Here is a 19,681-nt window from a genome sequence, read left to right as displayed (position 1 = left end):
TTCTATTTTGTTAGTATGTTTGGTTTAGTTCTCTGTCTCCCCCTTTTAGACTGTGAGCCCACTGTTGAGGAGGGACTGTATATGTTGCCAACTTGTACTTTCCAAGTGCTTAGTACAGTGCTCTGCACTAAGCGCTCAATAAATACGATTGATTGATTGATTGATCACCCTGTATCCCCCCAGTGCTTAGAACGGTGCTTGGCACATAGTAAGCACTTAACAAATGCCATCATTATTATTACTCTAATCCCAGCTCTAGCCACTTGTCTGCTAAATGGCCTTGGGAAAATAATAATGATATTTAATAATAATTATAATAATCCTCATATTTGTTAAGCACTCTGTGCCAAGCACTGTTCTAAGCCCTGGAGGGGGATACAGGGTAATTTGATTGTCCCACATGGGGCTCACAGTCTTCATCCCCATTTTCCAGATGAGGTAACAGGCCCAGAGAAGTGAAGTGACTTGCCCAAAGTCACGGCTGATAAGTGGCGGAGTCGGGATTAGAACCCACGACCTCTGACTCCCAAGCCTGGGCTCCTGCGGCTAAGCCACGCTGTATTTAAGCGCTTACTATGTGCCAAGCATTGTTCTAACTGCTGGGGTAGATACAAGGTCATCAGGTGGTCCCACGTGGGGCTCACAGAAATTCATCCCCATTTTATAGATGAGGGAACTGAGGTCTAGAGAGAAGTGACTTGCTCACAGTCACACGGCTGATAACTGGCGGAGTCGGGATTAGAACCCACGACCTCTGACTCCCAAGCCCGGGATCTTGCCGCTAAGCCACGCTGTATTTGTTAAGCGCTTACTATGTGCCAAGCACTGCTCTAAGCACTGGGGTAGATACAAGGTCATCAGCACACGGGGCTCACGGAAATTAATCCCCATTTTACAGATGAGGGAACTGAGGCCCAGAGAAGTGACTTGCCCAAAGTCACACATCTGACAAGTACTAATAATGGCATTTATTAAGCGCTTACTATGTGCAAAGCACTGTTCTAAGCGCTGGGGGAGTTACAAGGTGATCGGGTGTCCCACCTGGGGCTCACAGCCTTAATCCCCATTTTCCAGATGAGGGAACTGAGGCCCAGAGAAGTGACTTGCCCAAAGTCACAGCTGGGAGCCAGGATTTGAACCCATGACCTCTGACTCCAACGCCCGGGCTCTGTCCACTGAGCCCCGCTGCTTGAAATAATAACGATGGCATTTATTAAGCGCTTACTATGTGCCAAGCACTGTTCTAAGCGCTGGGGGGTTACAAGGTGATCAGGTTGTCCCACGGGGGGCTCACAGTCTTCCTCCCCATTTTACAGATGAGGGAACCGAGGCCCAGAGAAGTGAAGTGACTTGCCCGAAGTCACACGGCTGACAGTTGGCGGAGCCGGGATTTGAACCCACGACCTCCGACTCCAAAGCCCGGGCTCTTTCCACTGAGCCACGCCGCTTCTCTAGCCAAGCCGCGGGCCTCAGTTCCCTCATCTGTAAAATGGGGCTGAAGGCGGCAAGCCCCACCCGGGCCGGGGACTGCGTCCAACCCGATTTGCCTGTATCCACCCCAGCGCTCAGTATGGCGGCTGGTACATAGTAGAAGCGCTTAATACGTCCTCTCGGCGATGCCATGGACACCTCTCTCCCAGACCGTCCCACCTCCATCCGCAATCTGGTAGTGGATCCGCAGTTTTCCTGGTGAAAAAAATACAAACGCGGTTTACCATCGCCTCCTCGCGCGCCGTAAACTCGAACCTCCGCCCTCACCCCGTCCCGTGCTGCCCAGCGCGGGTACTTAAATATCAAATTAAATTATAATTGAAATTAAAAACGATCACCATCCCCACGGTCCCCCATCCTGAGCTCGCCCCCAGCGACCCCGACATCGCTACTCAACACCACAGGCTGCTTGGAAAAACCAAAAAAAAAAAAAAGGAATTTATTGGAACTCATCTGAACATCAGATACACCTGGTGTTGGTCAGCAAGAACCCGTTTGTACATTTGCTATTGACGGTGCCAAAACCCAAACAGTGACCGGACCGGGGATCGGGGCGGGCGCCGGAGGAGAATCACGCCGAGAAGAGGGACGGGACCGAGAGCGGGGAGATTCGGCCGGTCGGATGGAGGGGGGGGGGGGGATGCAAAACGTGGTACGACGGAATCATTTTACAAAATATAAATTTATTAAGAAAACCTGGAGGGGGCAAACTGGGAGGGGGGAGAAAGAAAGAGGGGGAAGGAGGCGACAGGAGAGAGATGGGAGACCCGAGACCAAGGAAGGGGCGAGAGATCGGCACATCCAGGATGAGAAAGCTCTCGCCGCCCGCGTGGCACCGAAACCTTGCCACCGTCTCACCGAAAAACATGCCAGAGGACAGGGCTCTGCCCCAACGCGTTTCACTCCGAGGGGCAAATGAGGAGACCCCCACCCCGGGGACGGGGGTCCGATGGAGAGAGACAGAGAGCGAGCGTCCCAGGTGCCCCCCGCCCCGATTCTCCGACGCTCGCGATCCTAAAAGGAATAAATCCAGGTGACGGCAGCGGCGGGACGGGGGGAGAGGAGGAAGGCGGGGGGCGGGAGGAGGCTGCTGTTGCTACTGCCTCCCGACCCAGGGTGGGCTGTCGGGCCAAGGGGGTGGGGAGACCGGAGGCCGGGTGGTCTCCGAGCCCGGGGAGGGCCAGAGGGGGTCCGGTGGACGGGGGACGAGGACACGTCGTGGGTTTCGCGGGAGCCCGCATCCACCCGGGCCCCCCGTCGGACACGGGGGCCGCGCGGGAGGGCCCGCAACGAGGGGTTGGAAGCCTTTTCTTGGGGGTTGGGGGGAGGTGGGGGCAACGGGGGAAACACTCGGCCCCCTTCAAATGAGAAAACCAGCAAGTCTCTGCGCGGTCGTTTCGATTTTTGGGTGGGGGGGGGGTGGTGGTTTCCTCTTGCTTCGGTACAAACGGAATAAAAAGTCGGCTGCTTTGGACGGGCAGGAACCACCCGGTCGGGAGGAGAGAGGAGAGAGAAATCCCAAGCGCGGGGAGCCGGCCCGACCGGGGACCCTCCCCAAACCGGGCTCCCTGGTTCCTCCCCGGCCGGAGAGCAAGCGGCAGAGCGTCGGCCCGTTTCTTTTATCTCGCACTGCCGCTCGGGGGGCTCCCGGCCGACGACCCCCGCCCGGAAACGTCACGCGGGGGACCGGGGCGCCGGAACGGCTGGGGGGACGGACGCACCGGGTGAGGGAGTTTAAAAACTTTCCGGGCGAAAAGTAGAACAGAAGAACAGGAAAAAAGAAAACCAAAAAAAAATCATAATCTCCTAGCAGTTTTTCCCCAAAGGTTTCACTCTCCTCCACACACACTCTCCAAACGACAGCTACCCCCATCCAGCTCTGCAAAAGAAGACAAAGCCTTGTCACCGGGAGGGGAGGAGGAGGAGGGAGAGAAGGGGTGGGGAGGATGCCCCTCGGCCCCCCGGCTCACCTATGTCAGCTTCTTGGCTTTGTTGTAGAGTGAATCCACTACTTTGCTCATGTTCTGGATGGTTTCCAGGGCGGCTTCGTACGTCTTATCTACGGGCGGCTCGTCGAAGATGATCAGGACTCCTTCCCCTTGGTCCAGAATTCCTGGGGAAACGGAGGCCCGGCGGGCAGGGGTCATTCGACCGTTCAGTCGCGCTTCATGAGCGTCGGGAAAGCGCGATGCAACAACGAACGGTGACGCTGCCTGCCCTTAACGAGCCTACGGTCTGGAGACTTGGGTCTGGAGGAAGTCTTGCCCCCGGGACGCTTCCGCACCGCCAGGTGACTCTGACCGCGGTGACCCCTGCTCTCTCCCGGGGGGGCGAGGATGCTCAGCCCCGGCGGGCAGCTTCAAGGCGATGTGATCGGTGAATGCCGAGGGTCGTCTTGCCCTCGGCCTCTGCCGGGCCGCGGAGGCCGGGAGCCCCGCTGACCCTTAACCCTATTTCAGAGAGGGGAGGGAGGCCCCGGCTAAGGGTCCCACCCACCCCGGCCCCCTCACTCACCGTGGAACTTCTTGTCCAGGATCATCTGCGACAGTTTCCTTTCCACGTCGGCCTGAAAGCAGGGCACGGCTCGAGGCCTCGGTCGGGGCCGGAGAGCCGCCTGCCCCCGCCCCTCCCACCGTCCGGCCCCCGCCCCAACGGCGGTCCGGGGGAAAGGAGCGGGTCTCCCGGCCCCGAGGGCGTCCACTCACCTTCGAGAGTTTGATGAGGCTGGATATGTGTCCGATCTGCGAGGAGAGGCAGAGACCCACCGAGGCTCAAGCAGAGAACCGGACTCGCGCCGCCCCGGGGGAGGCGACTCCCCGGCTCCCTAAGCCCTGGGCTCGGCCCAGGCGGGACCCGCCTTCCTCCAGGACAAGGAAACGCCAGCCCCTGCCACCCAAGCTCCGAGCCCCCCGGGAAGGCTCCCGGCGAGGAGGCGGGAATGGGCCCGCCGTCCTCCCGGCGGGGAAGCTCCCCTGGCCTGACCTGTACTCTGGAGAAAGGCTCGATGACCCGGATCAGGTTCTGTTCCAGCAAGTTATCATACAGCTTGGCCAGGTGCGTGTTGATGATGGGATCGTCCCGGAGCTCCGCCCGGTAATCCGTCAGCGCCTGTGGGGGCCGGGAGATCGGAGGAGAGGAGTGGGCCATCCCACTTGGACCCCTGGCCCGAGTCCTGACTCTGACCCGGACCGCCCTCCCTCCAAAGCTGGCCATGACTTTCCCAACCCTGTTGACGGCACTACCATCCTTCCCATCTCACAAGCCCACAACCTTGGTGTCATCCTCGACTCCGCTCTCTCATTCACCCCTCACATCCAAGCCGTCACCAAAACCTGCCGGTCTCACCTCCGCAACATTGCCAAGATCCGCCCTTTCCTCTCCATCCCAACCGCTCCCCTGCTCATTCAAGCTCTCATCCTATCCCGTCTGGACTACTGCATCAGCCTTCTCTCTGATCTCCCATCCTCGTGTCTCTCTCCACTTCAATCCATACTTCATGCTGCTGCCTGGATTATCTTTGTCCAGAAACGCTCTGGGCATGTTACTCCCCTCCTCAAAAATCTCCAGTGGCTACCAATCAATCTGCGCATCAGGCAGAAACTCCTCACCCTGGGCTTCAAAGCTGTCCATCCCCTGGCCCCCTCCTCCCTCCCCTCTGTCCTTCTCCATCGCAGCCCGCACCCTCCGCTCCTCCGCCGCTAATCTCCTCACCGTTAGGCCTCGTTCTCGCCTGTCCCGCCATCGACCCCCGGCCCACGTCCTCCCCCGGGCCCGGAATGCCCCCAATCCCTCTGCCCATCCGCCAAGCTAGCTCTCTTCCTCCCTTCAAGGCCCTGCTGAGAGCTCACCTCCTCCAGGAGGCCTTCCCAGACTGAGCCCCTTCCTTCCTCTCCCCCTCGTTCCCCTCTCCATCCCCCCCATCTTACCTCCTTCCCTTCCCCACAGCACCTGTATATATGGATATATGTTTGTACATATTTATTACTCTATTGATTTATTTTATTTGTACATATCTATTCTATTTATTTTATTTTGTTAGTATGTTTGGTTTTGTTCTCCGTCTCCCCCTTTTAGACTGTGAGCCCACTGTTGGGTAGGGACTGTCTCTATATGTTGCCAATTTGTACTTCCCAAGCACTTAGTACAGTGCTCTGCACATAGTAAGCGCTCAATAAAGACGACTGATGATGATGATGATGACTCTCCCCCACTTCCAAGCCTCACTGAAGGCCCATCTCCTCCCAGACAAAGCCCCACTTTTCCTCAACTTCCCCTCCCTTCTGCGTCCTTGACTTGCTCTCTTTGCTCTTCCCCCCATCCCAGCCCCAGAGCACTTCTGTCCCTATCCGTAATTAATTACCAGTATTGATGTCTGACCCTCCCCATCTAGACCGTAAACTCACCGCCCCCCCCCGCTGCCCCTTTTAGACTGTGAGCCCACTGTTGGGTAGGGACTGTCTCTATATGTTGCCAATTTGTACTTCCCAAGCGCTTAGTCCAGTGCTCTGCACACAATAAGCGCTCAATAAATACGATTGGTGGTGATGATGATGATTTATTGTTATGCTCTACTCTTCCAAGTGCTTAGTACGGTGCTATCTAATAATAATAATAATCATGGCCTTTATTAAGCGCTTACCATGTGCAAAGCACTGTTCTAAGCGCTGGGGAGGTTAATAATAATAATAATGATGGCATTTGTTAAGCACTTACTATGTGCAAAGCACTGTTCTAAGCGCTGGGGGGATACAATGGGATCAAGTTGTCCCAAGTGGGGCTCACAGTCATCATCATCATCATCAATCGTATTCATTGAGCGCTTACTATGTGCAGAGCACTGTACTAAGTGCTTGGGAAGTACAAATTGGCAACATATAGAGACAGTCCCTACCCAACAGTGGGCTCACAGTCTTAATCCTCATTTTACAGATGAGGTCACTGAGGCTCAGAGAAGTTAAGTGACTTGCCCAAGGTCACCCAAGGTTACAAGGTGATCAGGTTGTCCCACGGGGGGCTCCCAGTCTTCATCCCCATTTTCCAGATGAGGGAACTGAGGCCCAGAGAGGTGAAGTGACTCGCCCAAAGTCACCCAGCTGACAACTGGCGGAGCCGGGGCTTGAACCCGTGACCTCCGACTCCAAAGCCCGGGCTCTTTCCACTGAGCCACGCTGCTTCTACCCGTACACGGTAAGGCTCTCAATAAAAAGAGCGTATGCACGAGAAGCTAGGAGAAGCAGCGTGGCTCAGTGGAAAGAGCGCGGCCTTGGGAGTCAGAGGTCGTGGGTTCGAATCCCAGCTCCGCCGCTTATCAGCTGGGTGACTTTGGGCGAGTCGCTTCACTTCTCCGGGCCTCGGTTCCCTCAACTGGAAAAAGCGGATGAAGACTGTGAGCCCCGCGTTGGACAATCTGATTACTTTGTATCTCCCCCGGCACTTAGAACAGTGCTTGGTCGGGTCGGGACCGTCTCTATATGTTGCCAACTTGTACTTCCCAAGCGCCTAGTACAGTGCACTGCACACAGTAAGCGCTCAATAAATACGACTGAATGTATATATACCTGTATATATGTTTATAGGCACTTATTACTCTTATTTACTTATTTTATCTGTACATATTAATTCTGTTCATTTTATTTTGTTAATATGTTTTGTTCTCTGTCTCCCCCTTCTAATAATAATAATGATGGCATTTGTTAAGCGCATACTATGTGCAGAGCACTGTTCTAAGCGCTGGGGAATTTACAAGGTGATCAGGTTGTCCCACGTGTGAGCCCACTGTTGGGTAGGGGCCGTCTCTATATGTTGCCAACTTGTACTTCCCAAGCGCCTACTACAGTGCACTGCACACAGTAAGCGCTCAATAAATACAATTGAATGTATATACACCTGTATATATGTTTATAGGCACTTACTACTCTTATTTACTTATTTTATCTGTACATATTAATTCTGTTTATTTTATTTTGTTAATATGTTTTGTTCTCTGTCTCCCCCTTCTAATAATAATAATGATGGCATTTGTTAAGCGCATACTATGTGCAGAGCACTGTTCTAAGCGCTGGGGAATTTACAAGGTGATCAGGTTGTCCCACGTGTGAGCCCGCTGTTGGGTAGGGACCGTCTCTAGATGTTGCCAACCTGTACTTCCCAAGCGCCTAGTACAGTGCGCTGCGCACAGTAAGCGCTCAATAAATATGATTGAATGTATATATACCTGTATATATGTTTGTAGGTATTTATGACTTATTTACTTATTTATTTTATCTGTACAGATTAATTCTGTTTGTTTTATTTGGTTAATATGTTTTGTCGTCTGTCTCCCCCTTCCAGACTGTGAGCCCGCTGTGGGGTAGGGACCGTCTCCAGATGTTGCCAACCTGTACTTCCCAAGCACCCAGTACAGTGCGCTGCGCACAGTAAGCGCTCAATAAATACGATTGATTGATTGATTGATTGATTCAATCGTATTTATTGGGTCGGGACCGTCTCTCTAGGTTGCCAACCTGTACTTCCCAAGCGCCTGGTACAGTGCGCTGCGCACAGTAAGCGCTCAATAAATACGATTGATTGATTGATTCAATCGTATTTACTGGGTCGGGACCGTCTCTCTAGGTTGCCAACCTGTACTTCCCAAGCGCCTAGTACAGTGAGCTGCACACAGTAAGCGCTCAATAAATACGACTGATTGATTGATTCAATTGTATTTATTGCGTTGGGACCGTCTCTCTAGGTTGCCAACCTGTACCTCCCAAGCGCCTGGTACAGTGCGCTGCACACAGTAAGCGCTCAATAAATGCGATTGATTGATTGATTGATTGATTCAATCGTATTTATTGGGTCGGGACTGTCTCTCTAGGTTGCCAACCTGTACTTCCCAAGCACCTAGTACAGTGCGCTGCGCACAGTAAGCGCTCAATAAATACGATTGATTGACTGATTCAATCATATTTACTGGGTCGGGACCGTCTCTCTAGGTTGCCAACCTGTACATCCCAAGCACCTAGTACAGTGCGCTGCACACAGTAAGCGCTCAATAAATACGACTGATTGATTGATTCAATTGTATTTATTGCGTTGGGACCGTCTCTCTAGGTTGCCAACCTGTACCTCCCAAGCGCCTGGTACAGTGCGCTGCACACAGTAAGCGCTCAATAAATGCGATTGATTGATTGATTGATTGATTCAATCGTGTTTACTGGGTCTGGACCGTCTCTCTAGGTTGCCAACCTGTACTTCCCAAGCGCCTGGTACAGTGCGCTGCACACAGTAAGCGCTCAATAAATACGATTGATTGATTCATTATTTATTGGGTCGGGACCGTCTCTCTAGGTTGCCAACCTGTACTTCCCAAGCGCCTAGTACAGTGCGCTGCACACAGTAAGCGCTCAATAAATACGACCGAATGTATAGTGAGCGCTTAAATACCCAAATTATTGTTATTATTAATAAATATGAGTGAGTGGGTGAACGAATGAATAAATGAATGAATGAGGCGGCATCGGTTTGCCAGCCCGCCTCGGGGGGGGGAGAAGGGAAGACCCCCGCCCCGGGTGGGGAGGGGCAAGGAGGGCAACTCCCCCATCTCCTTTCTCCTCCTCGGGACGATCCACTCCCTACCTGCTGCCTCCCGGGTGGATGGTAAGCTCCTCGAGGGCAGGGACGGGGCCGCGGCCCCGTGCCCTCCTCTCCCAACGCTCCAGACAGAGCTCTCGGCGGTGGTTGCCATCCTCCTCCAGGAAGCCTTCCCAGACTGAGCCCCCTCCTTCCTCTCCCCTCTCCATCCCCCCCGTCTTACCTCCTTCCCTTCCCCACAGCACCTGTATATACGGATATATGTTTGTATGTATTTATTACTCTATTTATTTTACTTGTCCATATCTATTCTATTTATTTTCTTTTGTTAACACGTTTGGGTTTTTTTTATCATTTTTTTTTTATAATGGCATTTGTTAAGCGCTTACTATGTGCAGAGCACTGTTCTAAGCGCTGGGGGGATACAAGGTGATCAAGTTGTCCCACGTGGGGCTCACAGTTTTAATCCCCATTTTACAGATGAGGGAACTGAGGCTCAGAGTTCTCTGTCTCCCCCTTCGGAGAAGCAGCGTGGCTCGGTGGAAAGAGCCCGGTCTTGGGAGTCAGAGGCCATGGGTTCGAATTCCGGCTCCGCCACTTGTCGGCTGTGTGACCTTGGGCAAGTCACTTAACTTCTCTGTGCCTCAGTGACCTCATCTGGAAAATGGGGATGAAGACTGTGAGCCCCCCGTGGGACAACCTGATCACCTTGTATCCCCCTCCAGCGCTTAGAACAGTACTTTGCACATAGTAAGTGCTTAATAAATATTTATTTATTACTGTTTTTATACATATTTATTACTCTATTTATTTATGTATTTCATTTAAATTTATTTAAATTTATTTATTTTACTTGTACATATGTATTCTATTTATTTTATTTTGTTAGTACGTTTGGTTTTGTTCTCTGTCTCCCCCCTTTTAGACTGTGAGCCCTCTGTTGGGTAGGGACTGTCTCTATATGTTGCCAATTTGTACTTCCCAAGCGCTTAGTACAGTGCTCTGCACATAGGAAGCGCTCAATAAATACGACTGATGATGAATAAATGCCATTATTATTATTATTCTAGACTGTGAGCCCACTGTCGGGTAGGGACCATCTCTATATGTGGCCAACTTGTACTTCCCAAGCGCTCAGTCCAGTGCTCTGCACACAGTAAGCGCTCAATAAATACAATCGATCGATTGATTGATCGATCGATCCGGGCAGCCCCACCCACCCTCTCCCGCCACCCCCGGCCCGCTTACCTTCTCGAAGTCGGCCAGCGACCGGTTCTTGCTAGCTTGGGCCACGCATTTCAGGGCTTCCGTCTGCGGGCAAGGAAGATCATCATCATCATCATCAATCGTATTTATTGAGCGCTTACTGTGTGCAGAGCACCGTACTAAGCACTTGGGAAGTCCAAGTTGGCAACACCTAGAGACAGTCCCTACCCAACAGTGGGCTCACAGTCTAAAAGGGGGAGACGGAGAACAAAACCAAACAGACTAACAAAATAAAATAAATAGAATAGATCATCATCATCAATCGTATTTATTGAGCGCTTACTATGTGCAGAGCATTGTACTAAGCGCTTGGGAAGTCCAAGTTGGCACCATATAGAGACAGTCCCTACCCAACAGTGGGCTCACAGTCTAAAAGGGGGAGATGGAGAACAAAACCAAACATACTAACAAAATAAAATAAATAGAATAGATCATCATCATCATCAATCGTATTTATTGAGCGCTTACTATGTGCAGAGCACTGTACTAAGCGCTTGGGAAGTACAAATTGGCAACATATAGAGACAGTCCCTGCCCAACAGTGGGCTCACCGTCTAAAAGGGGGAGACGGAGAACAAAACCAAACAGACTAACAAAATAAAATAAATAGAATAGGTATGTCCAAGTAAAATAGAGTAATAAATATGTACAAACGTATATCCATATATACAGGTGCTGTGGGGAAGGGAAGGAGGTAAGATGGGGGGGATGGAGAGGGGGACGAGGGGGAGAGGAAGGAAGAGCCGTCCCGCCCCGGAACCTCGTAGGCCTTCACACCCAGCCAGCCCGGGGCACGGACGGGCAGGTCAATCAATCAATCAATCAATCGTATTTATTGAGCGCTTACTATGTGCAGAGCACTGTACTAAGCGCTTGGGAAGTACAAATTGGCATCACATAGAGACAGTCCCTACCCAACAGTGGGCTCACAGTCTAAAAGGGGGAGACAGAGAACAGAACCAAACATACCAACAAAATAAAATAAGTAGGATAGAAATGTACAAGTAAAATAAATAAATAAATAAATAAATAAATAGAGTAATGAATATGTACAACCATATATACATATATACAGGTGCTGTGGGGAAGGGAAGGAGGTAAGACGGGGGGATGGAGAGGGGGACGAGGGGGAGAGGAAAGAAGGGGCTGAGTCTGGGAAGGCCTCCTGGAGGAGGTGAGCTCTCAGCAGGGCCTTGAAGGGAGGAAGAGAGCGAGCTGGGCGGATGGGCAGAGGGATTGGGGGCATTCCGGGCCCGGGGGATGAGGTCCAGGTCGGCAGCGTCACGGTCGTAATCGCCGTTGGAAATAATTATGACGGTATCTGTCAAGCTCTCTTTCTCTGCCGAGCACTGCCCTAAGCACTGAGGTGGGTCCACTGTAGCAACCACGTTCAAGCGCTTGGTACAGTGCTCTGAACACAGTAAGCGCTCAATAAATACGACTGAAAGAAGAAAGCTCGGTCCCTGTCCTAAAGTCTAACGGGGAGGAAGCCCGGATACCGAGCCCCTGATTTCCCAGCGGGGGGCCTGTCTGTCTCCGTCAATCAATCAATCGTATTTATTGAGCGCTTACGGTGTGCAGAGCGCTGTACTAAGCGCTTGGGAAGTCCAAGTTGGCAACATATAGAGACGGTCCCTACCCAACAGCGGGCTCACCTGCGCGGGGGATGAGGAACAGGGAGGATGGGGCTGCTGCCTGACCCTTCTTCAAGGAATTCTCTGAACCACCTCACTCGCGGGTTCGGGGTTCAGGAGGCCTTCCCAGACTGAGCCCCCTCCTTCCTCTCCCCTCTCCATCCCCCCCCATCTTACCTCCTTCCCTTCCCCACGGCACCTGTATATATGGATATATGTTTGTACAGATTCATTACTCTATTTACTTGTACATATTTATTCTCTTTATTTTATTCTGTTAATATACAGAGAAGCAGCGTGGCTATGGAGAAGCAGCGTGGCTCAGTGGAAAGAGCCCCGGCTTTGGAGTCAGAGGTCGTGGGTTCAAATCCCGGCTCCGCCAACTGTCAGCTGGGTGACTCTGGGCGAGTCGCTTCACTTCTCTGGGCCTCCGTTCCCTCATCTGGAAAATGGGGATTAAATCTGCGAGCCCCCGGCGTGGGACAACCTGATCACCTTGTAACCTCCCCAGCGCTTGGAACGGTGCTTTGCACATAGTAAGCGCTTAATAAATGCCATTATTATTATTATTATTACTATTAATAATATGTTTCGTGTTGTCGTCTGTCTCCCCCTTCTAGACTGTGAGCCTGCTGTTGGGTAGGGACCGTCTCTAGATGTTGCCAACTTGGACTTCCCAAGCGCTCAGTACAGTGCTCTGCACACAGTAAGCGCTCAATAAATACGATTGAATGAATGAATGAGGGGCTGCATCAGTCAGGTGGGGCGCGCCCTCGCCAGCCGGGCCCCCGATCCCGGGAACGGGCTCTGGTTCCTGAGGCGAGCAGGCCCAGAGAGCTCGGGGCCGGAATTCCCCACGGTTCTACAGCGTGGCTCAGTGGAATGAGCCCGGGCTGGGTTCGAATCCCGGCACTGCCACTTGTCAGCTGTGTGACCTTGGGCAAGTCGCTTCACTTCTCTGGGCCTCAGTTCCCTCATCTGTAAACCGGGGATGAAGACCGGGAGCCCCCCCGTAGGACCACCTGATTACCTTGTACCTCCCCCAGCGCTTAGAACAGTGCTTGGCACATAGTAAGCGCTTAAACACCAACATTATTTATTACTATTACAGCACCCACGCATCTGCGTCGGGGGCGCGGGCCCACCGTTCTGACCTCTCCACGGCCCCGAGCCGGCAAGTCCAGAGCGGAGCGGATACGAGGGCCGAGCGGGCCGCCCGCTGCCTGTCCTCAACCGATTGCGAAGGCCCTACTGAGAGCTCACCTCCTCCAGGAGGCCTTCCCAGACTGAGCCCATTCCTTCCTCTCCCCCTCGTCCCCCTCTCCATCCCCCGCATCTTACCTCCTTCCCTTCCCCACAGCACCTGTATATATGGATATATGTTTGTACATATTGATCACTCTATTTATTTTACTTGTACATATCTATTCTATTTATTTTACTTTGTTAGTATGTTTGGTTTTGTTCTCTGTCTCCCTCTTTCAGACTGTGAGCCCACTGTTGGGTAGGGACCATCTCTAGATGTTGCCAATTTGTACTTCCCAAGCGCTTAGTACAGTGCTCTGCACATAGTAAGGGCTCAATAAATACGACTGATGATGATGATTGCGAAGGGCAGCCCAGAACGGTCAGCGGGCCCATGTACCGTGCCTAACTGGTTCCCCAGCGGGCGTGGGGCGTCCAAAGCACCACCCGCAACCCCCGACTCCGCGGCCCAGGCGGCTCGGCCCCGGCTGACGTCCGGAATCGGGCCGCCGGCCCCCCGCGTGGGCACGGGATAAGTTGGCGACAGGCCGAGCACCCGAGGGCGCCCACCTCCAGACCCGGCTCGGCAACGCGGCCACCACGGCCTGGGGAGACCGAGGCGGGCGCAGGGTCTCTCTCCACTTCAATCCATACTTCACGCTGCTGCCCGGATTCTCTTTGTCCAGAAACGCTCTGGGCATATTACTCCCCTCCTCAAAAATCTCCAGTGGCTCCCAATCAATCTGCGCATCAGGCAGAAACTCCTCCCCCTGGGCTTCCAGGCTGGCCATCCATCCCCTGGCCCCCTCCTCCCTCCCCTCCCTTCTCTCCTTCTCCATCGCAGCCCGCACCCTCCGCTCCTCCGCCGCTGATCTCCTCACCGTACCTCGCTCTCGCCTGTCCCGCCATCGACCCCCGGCCCACGTCATCCCCCGGGCCTGGAATCCCCTCCCTCCCCACATCTGCCAAGCTAGCTCTCTTCCTCCCTTCAAGGCCCTGCTGAGAGCTCACCTCCTCCAGGAGGCCTTCCCAGACTGAGCCCCTTCCTTCCTCTCCCCCTCGTCCCCCCTCCATCCCCCCATCTTACCTCCTTCCCTTCCCCACAGCACCTGCATATATGTACACGTTTGTACGTATTTATTACTCTATTTTACTTGTACGTATCTATCCTATTTATTTTATTTTGTTAGTATGTTTGGTTTTGTTCTCTGTCTCCCCCTTTTAGACTGTGAGCCCACTGTTGGGTGGGGACCATCTCTATATGTTGCCGACTTGGACTTCCCAAGCGCTTAGTACAGTGCTCTGCACACAGTAAGCGCTCAATAATTACGATTGATGATGATGATGATGACGTGCCCGGGCGGAGTCAGGGGGAGAGGATGGCGTAGCACGAACGGGAGCCGCTCCCTACCTGCCTCCCCGCGTAGCGCAGTGCCAGCTTCCCGCTCACCAAGGCCTGCACGTCTTCCGGCCTGCACACGAGAGACCCGGGGTCAGCGGCCGGACCCGGCGCCGCGCCTCTCCGTGTCGGGATCTAAGCCGGAGGGGCGGTCTGGCGTCGAACCCAGGGCCGCCCGCCCGCCCTCGAGGGCAGGGACTGCGTCCGGGGCCGGGAGGAAGCGCTCAGCCCACACCCCCCGCCCGCCCGGCCGCCTCGACGTACGTGTTGAGCATGATCTTGCAGAGCAGCATGTACTTCAGAGCCGTGATGGCCTTGGGGCTGTCGATGGAGTCGTAGCCCTCGAAGGCCTCGTAGAAGTACGAGTAGGCCGTTTTCCAGTCCTTCTCCTCCGCGGCGTGGATGATGCCTGGCACGGAGGGAGAGGGCACCGTTGGGAGCGGGCCGGGGGCGAGGCTTCGGCGGGCGGACGGCGGCGGGGCTCCCCGGGATGGGTACCTGACTGCATGTCCAGGGTGGCCTGGAGCTTGGGAGGGCAGTAGATGGCATTGGCGGTGGTCCGGGCAGAGGTCAGAGCGGCGCGGGCTTTGGGAAGATTGCTCAGGGCGTGGTACGTCTTGCTCTCCAAAAGCTGCACCTCCACCAGGAGCGCCTTGTCGTCCATCTTCTTCAACTCCCGCAGCAACTGCGAGCCTGGGGACGGCAGGCCCCGCGCCGCCGGGCTCAGGATGCCCCCCGCCCGGGGTGGGGGGCGTCGGGCGGCCCGCGTCCCGGCCGCCCACCGTCCCGAGGGATGAACCGGGGGGCTGGGTGACCGCCCCCCAATCTCCCAACCTCCCGGGACCCAAGCGGGATGAGGCGTGGAGCCGGCCGGAGCCGGGGATCCGCCTTCTTCCTCCCCGCCCGCCCAACCATCGTCAATCGTATTTATCGAGCGCTTACTATGTGCAGAGCACCATACTAAGCGCTTGGGAAGTCCAAATTGGCAACATATAGAGACAGTCCCTACCCAACAGTGGGCTCACAGTCTAAATGCCACCCAGCAGCGGGCCGAGGGGCCGGACCCGATAACAATAATAACAATAATAATGGCATTTATTAAGCGCTTACTATGGGCAAAGCACTATTCTAAGCGCTGGGGAGTTTACAAGGTCATCAGGGTGTCCCACGGGGGGGCTCACAGTCTCCACCCCCATTTTCCAGAGGAGGTCACTGAGGCCCAGAGAAGTGACGTGACTGGCCCAAAGTCACCCAGCTGCCAGTCGGCGGGGCCGGGATTTGAACCCGTGACCTCTGACTCCAAAGCCCGGGCTCTTTCCACCGAGCCGCGCTGCTACGCGGGGCCGGGCCGGGGGTTGAGGGTGGAATCCGGGATCGTCATCAATCGTATTTATTGAGCGCTTACTGTGTGCACAGCACCGGACTAAGCGCTTGGGAAGTCCAAATTGGCAACATATGGAGACGGTCCCTACCCAACAGTGGGCTCACAGTCGGATCACAGTGGGATCACAGTGGGATCCGAACTCCAAGTCCTCCCAGCGAGCCGCCCTCCGGGGCCCAAGGTGGCCGGGGAGGGTGGGAGGGGACCGGCCCCTGGACGGGGGGCCGGCGGGTGGTCCCCCGTGGCCCTCACTCACCCAACTGGAGCGCCTCCAGGTACCTCTTTGTGTCAAAGTACAGAGACACCAGTCTGGCCTGGGAGGGACAAAGGACGAAAAGGGGTCGCCCGTCACTGCGGGGGCTCGCTGGGCTTTGGCGACCGGACCCCCGAGCGACGGGATCCATCAGGGCCGGGGGCTCGGCGGGAGCCGGGGCCCCATCACGTACCTCCAGGGCCTGACGCAGGAAAGTCCTCTTCTCGGACTTGGCCCACTCAATGCACTCGAGGCACAGTTCCACCTGCGGCGAGAAAGAGAGAGAAAGACACGCACGAGGGCGCGAGGCCTCAATCAGCCTCACCGGGCCCTCGATCCATCAATCAATCGTATTTATTGAGCGCTTACTGGGTGCAGAGCACTGGACTAAGCGCTTGGGAAGTCCAAGTTGGCAACATCTAGAGACGGTCCCTACCCAACAGCGGGCTCACAGTCTAAAAGGGGGAGACGGACAACAAAACCAAACATACTAACAAAATAAAATAAATAGAATAGATATGTACAGGTAAAATAAATAAATAGGGTAATAAATCTGTACAAACATATATACAGGTGCTGTGGGGAAGGGAAGGAGGTAAGATGGGGGGGATGGAGAGGGGGACGAGGGGGAGAGAGAGGGTATCTCACCCCTCCCCTCAAAAATCTCCCGTGGTTGCCTATCTAATCAAGCAAAAACTCCTCACTCTGGGCTTCCAGGCTGTCCATCCCCTGGCCCCCTCCTCCCTCACCTCCCTTCTCTCCTCGTCCATCGCATCCCGCACCCTCCGCTCCTCTGCCGCCGCTCACCTCCTCCCCGGGCCTCCTTCTCGCCCGTCCCGCCGTCGACCCAGCAGGCCTCCTCCAGGAGGCCTTCCCAGACTGAGCCCCTTCCTTCCTCTCCCCCTCGTCCCCCTCTCCACCCCCCCATCTTACCTCCTTCCCTTCCCCACAGCACCTGGATATACGTATATATGGTTGTACGTATTTATTACTCTATTTATTTATTTTACTTGTACATATCTATCCTATTTATTTTATTTTGTTGGTATGTTTGGTTTTGTTCTCTGTCTCCCCCTTTTAGACTGTGAGCCCACTGTTGGGTAGGGACTGTCTCTATGTGTCGCCAATTTGTACTTCCCAAGAGCTTAGTACAGTGCTCTGCACATAGTAAGCGCTCAATAAATACGATTGATGATGATGATGATGATGACCCCCAGCCCACGTCCTTCCCCCGGCCCGGAATGCCCTCCCTCCTCAAATCCGCTAAACAATCACACTTCCCCGCCTTCGAAGCCCTACTGAAGGCTCACCTCCTCCAGGAGGCCGTCCCAAATAATAATAATAATGATGGTATTTGTTAAGCGCTTACTATGTGCAAAGCAACTAAGCCCCCCCTTCTCTTCTGCTCGCCCCTGCCGTCGCCCCCCACCTGCTCCCTCTGCGCTACCCCCTTCTCCACGCCACAGCACTTGTGCATATATGTCCATATTCATAATTCTATTTATTTATATAAACAACAAATATACATCTATAATTCTATTTATTTATATTGATGCTAATGATGCCCGTCTTTCTGGTTTGATGCCTGTCTCCCTGCTTCTAAACTGTGGGCCCGTTGTTGGGTAGGGACCGTCTCTATATGTTGCCAATTTGTACTTCCCAAGCGCTCAGTACAGTGCTCTGCACACAGTAAGCGCTCAATAAATACGACTGAACGAATGAATGTGAGCCCGTTGCGGGCAGGGATTGTCTCTGCTGCTGAATTGTACTCCCCACGCACTCAGTGCACACGGCAAGCGCTCAATAAATACGACTGAACGAATGAATGAATGTGAGCCCGTTGCGGGCAGGGATTGTCTCTGTTGCTGAATTGTACTCAATCAATCAATCGTATTTATTGAGCGCTTACTGTGTGCAGAGCACTGTACTAGGCGCTTGGGAAGTACAAGTTAGCAACATATAGAGACGGTCCCTACCCAACAGTGGGCTCACTCTCCGCACACTTGGTGCACACAGCAAGCGCTCAATAAATACAACTGGACGAACGAATGAATGAATGTGAGCCCGCTGCGGGCAGGGATTGTCTCTGCTGCCGAACTGTACTCTCCAAGCACTTAGTCCAGTGCTCTGCACACCGTAAGCGCTCAATAAATACGACTGAATAAATGAATGGGGGGGCTATTTTATTTTGTAGCATGTTTGGTTTTGTCTCCCCCTTTTAGACTGTGAGCCCACTGCTGGGTAGGGACTGTGTATGTTGCCAATTTGTACTTCCCAAGCGCTTAGTACAGTGCTCTGCACACAGTAAGCGCTCAATAAATACGATTGATGATGATGATGATGATGATGATGAAAGAAAACGTGCGAGACCCAGAGGAGGCGAGGTGGGAATGTGTCTAACAGCTCTGCTGTTACACTGTAGTCTCCCAAAAAGCGCTTAGTACCGTGCTCTGTGTACGGCAGGTATCCAATAAATACCACCGGCTGACTGACTGAAAAAGACAGGAGGGACGTGGCCGGGCCGGAGGCTTGAGTGGGAATCAGGCGGCCCGGAGCGCGAGTTGGGGAAGGAGGAAGTGGGTGAGGGTCTGCGGAACTGCTAACGGTGACCGGTAGTAGTATCTGTGGGGCGTCCACTACGTGGAAAGCACTGTACTAAGTGCTGGGGAAGGTACCGGATGGGTCCGACCCGGTCCCTGCTCCCCAAAACCCACGTAAACCCACGGCAGTGTCCGGAGACAGCCGGTGACAGGCAGGAATGGGAATACCGGATGTGGAGGTGCGGGGTGGGAAGGACCCACCCGTGAAGACTTGGTTACTGAACCAATCTTGTCGGATGGGTGACTTGGGGCAAGTCACTCCACTTCTCTGGGCCTCAGTTTACCTCATCTGTAATAATAATAGTAACGGCATTTATTAAACGCTTCCTATATGCCAAGCACTGTTCTAAGCGCTGGGGAGGTTACAGGGTGATGGGGTTGTCCCACGGGGGGGCTCACAGTCTTCATCCCCATTTTCCAGATGAGGGGGCCGAGGCCCAGAGAAGTGAAGTGACCTGCCCCAAGTCACCCAGCTGACAATTGGCGGGGTCGGCATTCGAACCCATGACCTCTGACTCCAAAGCCCAGGCTCCTTCCACTGCGCCACGCTGCTTCTCTAATACCCGTCTCCCCTCTTCTAGACCGTGAGCCCGCTGTGGGCAGGGATGGTCTGTGTTGCTGAACTGTCCTTCCCAGGCGCTTAGTACAGTGCTCTGCACACAGTAGGCGCTCACTAAATACGACTGAATGAATGAATGAGCCAATCTGGAGAGGGGCCTTGGGCAGGGGGGCAGCCGAGCAGACCCCGGGAGCTACAGAGCCCAAGCCGCGACGGCGCCTGGCTGGATGCCGTGGATAGAGTCTGTGAGCCCACTGTTGGGTAGGGACCATCTCTATATG

General features: G+C 54.1%; 1 protein-coding gene across 1 annotated transcript in view; it reads right to left on the bottom strand.

The window, feature by feature from the left end:
- Window positions 1-1,916: 1,916 nt before the first annotated feature.
- PSMD11 (proteasome 26S subunit, non-ATPase 11) overlaps window positions 1,917-19,681 on the bottom strand; it is a 42,687-nt gene continuing 24,922 nt past the window's right edge. The window contains exons 4-14 of the mRNA XM_038754454.1: window positions 16,435-16,506; window positions 16,245-16,302; window positions 15,106-15,300; window positions 14,872-15,016; window positions 14,620-14,680; window positions 10,312-10,374; window positions 4,474-4,599; window positions 4,197-4,232; window positions 4,006-4,057; window positions 3,462-3,604; window positions 1,917-3,370 (exon numbers count right to left, since the gene is read on the bottom strand). Of these exons, the coding sequence (XP_038610382.1) occupies window positions 3,462-3,604; window positions 4,006-4,057; window positions 4,197-4,232; window positions 4,474-4,599; window positions 10,312-10,374; window positions 14,620-14,680; window positions 14,872-15,016; window positions 15,106-15,300; window positions 16,245-16,302; window positions 16,435-16,506 (951 nt within the window). The 3' untranslated portion in view covers window positions 1,917-3,370. The remainder of the gene's footprint in view (window positions 3,371-3,461; window positions 3,605-4,005; window positions 4,058-4,196; window positions 4,233-4,473; window positions 4,600-10,311; window positions 10,375-14,619; window positions 14,681-14,871; window positions 15,017-15,105; window positions 15,301-16,244; window positions 16,303-16,434; window positions 16,507-19,681) is intronic.

This window comes from Tachyglossus aculeatus, chromosome 11, assembly GCF_015852505.1.
Source record: "Tachyglossus aculeatus isolate mTacAcu1 chromosome 11, mTacAcu1.pri, whole genome shotgun sequence".
NCBI classification, from domain to species: domain Eukaryota; kingdom Metazoa; phylum Chordata; class Mammalia; order Monotremata; family Tachyglossidae; genus Tachyglossus; species Tachyglossus aculeatus.
This window is presented reverse-complemented; position numbering and strand designations above follow the sequence as displayed.